This window comes from Bison bison, unplaced genomic scaffold (assembly GCF_000754665.1).
Source record: "Bison bison bison isolate TAMUID 2011002044 unplaced genomic scaffold, Bison_UMD1.0 scf7180017864472, whole genome shotgun sequence".
In the NCBI taxonomy this organism is placed as follows: Eukaryota; Metazoa; Chordata; class Mammalia; order Artiodactyla; family Bovidae; genus Bison; species Bison bison.
The window spans coordinates 3,766,982-3,771,978 of record NW_011495033.1 but is presented as its reverse complement, the minus strand read 5'-3'; the positions used below and the strand labels follow the sequence as shown (position 1 = coordinate 3,771,978).

Here is a 4,997-nt window from a genome sequence, read left to right as displayed (position 1 = left end):
CAAACACCCTCCCGGCGCCGGGCGTTCCAGATCCACCTCCCTCGGGGCCCCCTCACCTGAAACCACCAGCGCCTCGTTGGGCCCCACCGTGTGACAATTGCCCATGGCGCCTGCAGGACGGAGGGGCCCCCCGGAGGTCGCGGAGACCCTGGACAGCAGCCTCCGGCCCGCCCGCACAGCCGGCCTCGCCCTGCCCTTCGGGGCACCCCCCAGCGGCCGCCCGCCCGCCCGCACCCCTCCGCGGCCGCAGCGCCGCCGGAAGTGTGGCGGCGGAGGGCGGGGCCAGCGCGGCCTGCTAGGCGGTCGGCGCGCTACCCGTAGAGTCAACACGCTTTATTGCACGGGCTAGACATCGCGTACCCTCGACTCCCACGGGGCGCCTGAATAACCACCGTCCTGCCCTTTCTCACCTTCCACCTCCCAGCTCCCACCTTACAGCGGTCGGCCCTGGAGCCAGCCCGCTGGGGGTTCCAATTTCAGCCCCTGCGCTTACCAGCCGGGAGACCTTGGGCGAGTCCCTTATCTGGCCGAGTCCCTCACCTGGCTGCTAATGCAAAAAGGGGATAATGAAACTACTTAGCTACAGGGTCGAAAAGGGCCCAGCTGAATAATCCTCAGTGTTGGCAGTGCATCCGATTACAAATTCCCAGGCCCTATTCAGGGGCTGATCTGCATGCCTGAGGGTAGGGCCTGGAAATACGAAATCCAAATTCCTGAGAAGCCGCAGCAGATACACTACGCCCCACCTCTCAATCTGGGGTTACCGTTCCTCTCAGGGAGAAGTAATCACCCTTTATTTCCTTCCACCAGGAAACGAGCTGTCCAGGACATACCTTGAAAACCCCAGAAAGTAACCATGGAGGCAAAAATGGCAACTCTGTCCTTGCCCAGTGCATGGCCCGGCACACAGCTAAGGTTTTAAAGGCCCACCAGGTGCCCTGGAAAGCTTCCCGGTCTGTGTGTGTGTGGGTGAGGGGGTGGGGGGAGGGGGCGGTTAGCAAGCCTGAGGCTCAAGTTCAGCTTTAACCGGAATTCGGCGCGTGACCGTAGATCTGTCTGTTGAACTCTGAGGGCTGGGGTAGAGTTCGGAAACCGTGGGCTCCTCGGGGTGGGGGCTGCTCGGAGAGGATGGAGTCCCCGGGTCCTCAGGCTGGGAATCTTCATCAGATTCGGCATCCTCCCCAGGCCCAAGCCCTGCTAGCTTCCTGCTGGCCTCCCACAGCCGGTGAGCTGCTCGGTCGTCTCTGGCGGCTGGGGGCACTTCCTCCACGTGGCAGTTGGCGAAGTACCTCCCGCTGAGGGGCTCAATGCCTTCCTGCAGAGCGCAATACAGGGGTGTCTGGGCACCCCCTCGCGGTGCCCGGAGCACCAGCCAAGCCAGGGGGCGCAAAAGTGGGCGGAGCCATCCAGGAACGTGGCGCAGGAAGAGCTCCGAGTTCACTGGCCCTGTGGACGGGAAGAAATGAAGCAAGCAGGGAAGACGACCGTGGTTGAGGGTCTAGGGTAAGAGGCAAGCACAGGGCTACAAAGGAGTGGGAAAAAGAGTCCGGTCCCAGGGAAGCCAAGGTCGGATTAACCAGGTAGTACTTAGGGACCTGATAAGCTGACCTCACTCGTTTCTAACAGCAAGCCGCTTCTTGTCCATCCAAGCTCTTTACACATCCTCATCTTCCAGATATTGCTCATGCTGTGTCCCTGACTGCTCAGTCACTTCAGTCATGTTCGACTCTTTTCGACCCTATGGACTTCTCCCATGGGATTCTTCAGGCAAGAAACTAGCCTGGAACAATCTGTCCCTCTCCATCTTTTTTTCTAGCTCATCTTTTTTTCCTGTTCCTTTGTGTTTTGTTTATCTTTTGGCCTCCCCCAGTGGCATGTGGGATCTTAGTTCCCCAAACCAGGAATCAAACCCTCATCCCCTGCATTGGAAACATGAGGAGTCCTAACCATTGGACTGCCAGGAAAGTCCTCCTATTCCTTTGTTTAACCAGCAAACATTTATGAACACCTACAATAGACCAGCCACTGCTTTGGATATTAGAGATATGGAATCTAATAATGGCTAGCTATAATTATTATATCACTATTATAATTTTAATGAGGCTTAGGTAATGATTGTCTAATATCTGGTATAGTATTATGGGTCAGGCAGATCTTGTTATCCGGCAACTTGTTCCCTAAGGCAGGGATGGGTCTTCAGTTCAGTTCAGTTGCTCAGTCGTCTCCGACTCTTTGCGACCCCATGGACTGCAGCACGCCAGGCCTCCCTGTCCATCACCAACTCTGGGAGTTTACTCAAACTCATGTCCATTCAGTCAGTGATGCCATCCAACCATCTCATCCTCTGTCGTCCCCTTATCCTCCTGCCTTCAATCTTTCCCAGCACCAGGGTCTTTTCCAGTGAGTCAATTCTTCGAATCAGGTGGCTAGAGTATTGGTGTTTCAGCTTCAACGTCAGTCCTTCCAATGTACATTCAGGACTGATTTCCTTTAGGATGGACTGGTTGGATTTCCTTGCAGTCCAAGGGACTCTCAAGAATCTTCTCCAACACCTCAGGGATGGGTCTTACTAATTAGTAAAATCACTCAGACTGTAAGAATGCTTCCAGTGGACCCCTAGACCCTGGATGATCCAACCTATCTCTATACCTCATCTCTTGCCACATTCCCTTCCTCACTCTGTTCCAGCCACAGCAGGCTCTCTGTTCTTTCTTAAACACACCAGGCTCTTCTGCCTCAGGACCTTTGCACTTGGTATTTACTCTGTTCTTTTACTCTTCTCCCTAGAATGCCTCATAGGTCATTCATTTCCTTCAAGCTTCTACTCAAATGTCACCTTTTCAGTTACATCTTCCTTGACTGCCATAGATAAACATAGCATCCCCTGTCATTTCTTTTTTCTTTTTCTTTTGCCAACTCTGTCATTTCTTAGTCCCCTTTCCCTGTCTTATCTTTCCCTGCAGCACTTTATTTTTTTTATTTTTTCCTGCAGCACTTTAAACACCACCTGTCATTGTATATATTTATTAGCTGTCTCCTTCTATAAAGTAGAATGTAAACTCTACAAGGATGAGGTCTTTGTTTTGCTCACTGCTACATTCCCTGTGTCTAGATTAATGCCTGGAACATAGTAGGTACTCAGTAAATGCTTCCTGAATGAGTAATTATTAGCTAACATCATCAGTTCAGTCATGCAGATGGCTCCTTGGGGTAAGAACCTAGGCCTTCCTCATTGCCATGCCTTACCCAGCCATCAGCATCTGAGCTTGTGGTGTGAGACAAGCTCAGACAAGAATAGCCTGGCTTCAAGATCAGCAAGGAACGGGCCTCTCCCTGGACCAGGCTTCCTTCCTGCTCTGAGATTCTGTGGCTCAGTGAGAGGCTGGGGGAGCAGGGGAAGGGGCGAGGATGGGAGAGGGGGAATAAGAATGAAGCAGAGCAGCCAGAGAGCCGAACCTCACCTGGGTGGGCTGCATAGCAGGTGACGCCAGTGCCCTCAAGCTGAGTGGCAAGCTCCCTGGCGAACAACACGTTGGCCAGCTTACTGTTGGCATATGCCCGCAGCTCCTGCCGCCAGCCCACCACTGGGTGGTCCAGGCGTGTGAAGTCGAGGCGGCCTCTGCGGTGGGCAGCAGAGGAGACCACCACCACACGGCTGGGGGCGCTCGTCTTGAGCCGGGGCAGCAGCAGGTGCGTCAGCAGGAAGGGGCCGATGTGGTTCACACGCAACAGCAGGTTAAAGGGCTCCCGGGTCCGGCCACAGGAACTGATCCCTGGGGTAGGGGCTAGGTGTGAGCAACTGCTCCAGAGGGATTCTCGGAGGCCTCAGCATCCCCCAGGTGAGATGGTGGTAGGGGGCATCCTTCCCACATGTTTACCAGTCCCTCGGCCAAGCCTGCCTGGAAGGGTCGGCTGGCTGCCCCTGGCACCCTCCCACCCCTCCGCAGGTTGGCTTCTCTCACCGGCATTGTGGATGAGGATGTCCAGCCGTGGCTCAGAGCTCAGGAAGGCAGTGGCAAAGGCCCTCACGGAGGCCAGACTGGCCAAGTCCAAGGCCATGAAGATGACTTCATTGTTCCCACTCTCCTGTGGAGTGGCAAGAAGTGGCCTGTCATACACACCCTTCTCTTCTTCCTTCTCCCCAGGCACCAAATTCTGAGAGTTCAGCTCCTATTAACTCCTTCTACTAAGATCTTCCCCAGGCATTAGAATGTAGTGGATAAGTGTGTGGATGCTGGATGCAAATCTTGACTTTGCTTATTACTAGAGTGATACCTCGGGCAAGATACTTAATCTTTCTGAGCCTTAGTTCTCTGTAAAATGGAAATAATAATATTACTGATAGAATTATTGTGAGGATTAAATGAGTTAATATATGTAAAATCTTTAGAACACTGCCTGGCATGTAGTCACCACTCTTTAGGCACTTGCTTTTTTTTTTGGTACTTGCTATTATTATTAATATTATCATACCCTCTGCCCATTATTGTTTACTCTAAAATCTACAACGGACTACTCACTGGTCTCCTCCAACCCGCTGTTACCCACTACGAACCAGGTGCCACACAGTCACTTAGGGGTTCATTCCCAAAGGTTATTCTGACAGTCCAGTCCCTGCTGAGGACACTTCATCGGATCTCTGTCCATTCTATGAAATCTGATCTCCTCAGTAGGGTCTATAAGGGCCCTTTGAACCTGGCCCTGGCTCAGAGAGTTCAGCCCCTTCCTGTTGCCTCTTCTCCCCATACTCCGTGCTCCGGCCTCATTAAACCTTTCAATCAGTTTCTCAGATCAGACCATTCATCTTGTCTCAGGGCCTCTGCATATGCTGTTCCCTCTGCTGTTCTCTTTCCAACTTTCATTAGAGTAACTTCCACTGATTCTTAAATGTCTTAGAACAGCAGTTACTTCCTTCAGATCTGGTGTCCCTTCGCTGTGTGACCAGAGCACCTGTGCACCCGCTTCTCCATTTGGAGAAGCGGGCTGCATTGTCCTTT

General features: G+C 52.9%; 2 protein-coding genes across 4 annotated transcripts in view; both read right to left on the bottom strand.

The window, feature by feature from the left end:
- Positions 1 to 267, bottom strand: part of FLOT2 (flotillin 2) — a 17,794-nt gene extending 17,527 nt beyond the window's left edge. For 2 of the 3 annotated variants that reach the window (XM_010861396.1, XM_010861394.1), the window contains exon 1: positions 57 to 267. In XM_010861396.1, the coding sequence (XP_010859698.1) occupies positions 57 to 105 (49 nt within the window). In that variant the 5' untranslated portion in view covers positions 106 to 267. The remainder of the gene's footprint in view (positions 1 to 56) is intronic. The other variant, XM_010861395.1, reaches the window with a different exon arrangement.
- A 488-nt stretch (positions 268 to 755) lies between these two features.
- On the bottom strand, positions 756 to 4,261 carry DHRS13 (dehydrogenase/reductase (SDR family) member 13). Its single transcript, XM_010861393.1, has 3 exons — positions 3,963 to 4,261; positions 3,462 to 3,773; positions 756 to 1,446 (listed from the first exon to the last, which is right to left on the bottom strand). Exons 1-3 carry the CDS (start codon positions 4,057 to 4,059, stop codon positions 995 to 997), a joined length of 861 nt encoding a protein of 286 aa, XP_010859695.1. The 5' UTR covers positions 4,060 to 4,261; the 3' UTR covers positions 756 to 994.
- Positions 4,262 to 4,997: the final 736 nt, after the last annotated feature.

What these genes read in the sequence shown, in the direction of transcription:
- DHRS13 (XM_010861393.1), bottom strand. Translation starts at nt 4,059, where the DNA reads ATGGCCTTGGACTTGGCCAGTCTGGCCTCCGTGAGGGCCTTTGCCACT. An exon ending in CATCCTCATCCACAATGCCG is followed by an intron (nt 3,774 to 3,962) that starts GTGAGAGAAGCC and finishes CCCCTACCCCAG; the next exon opens with GGATCAGTTCCTGTGGCCGG. An exon ending in CTGCTATGCAGCCCACCCAG is followed by an intron (nt 1,447 to 3,461) that starts GTGAGGTTCGGC and finishes TCCCGTCCACAG; the next exon opens with GGCCAGTGAACTCGGAGCTC.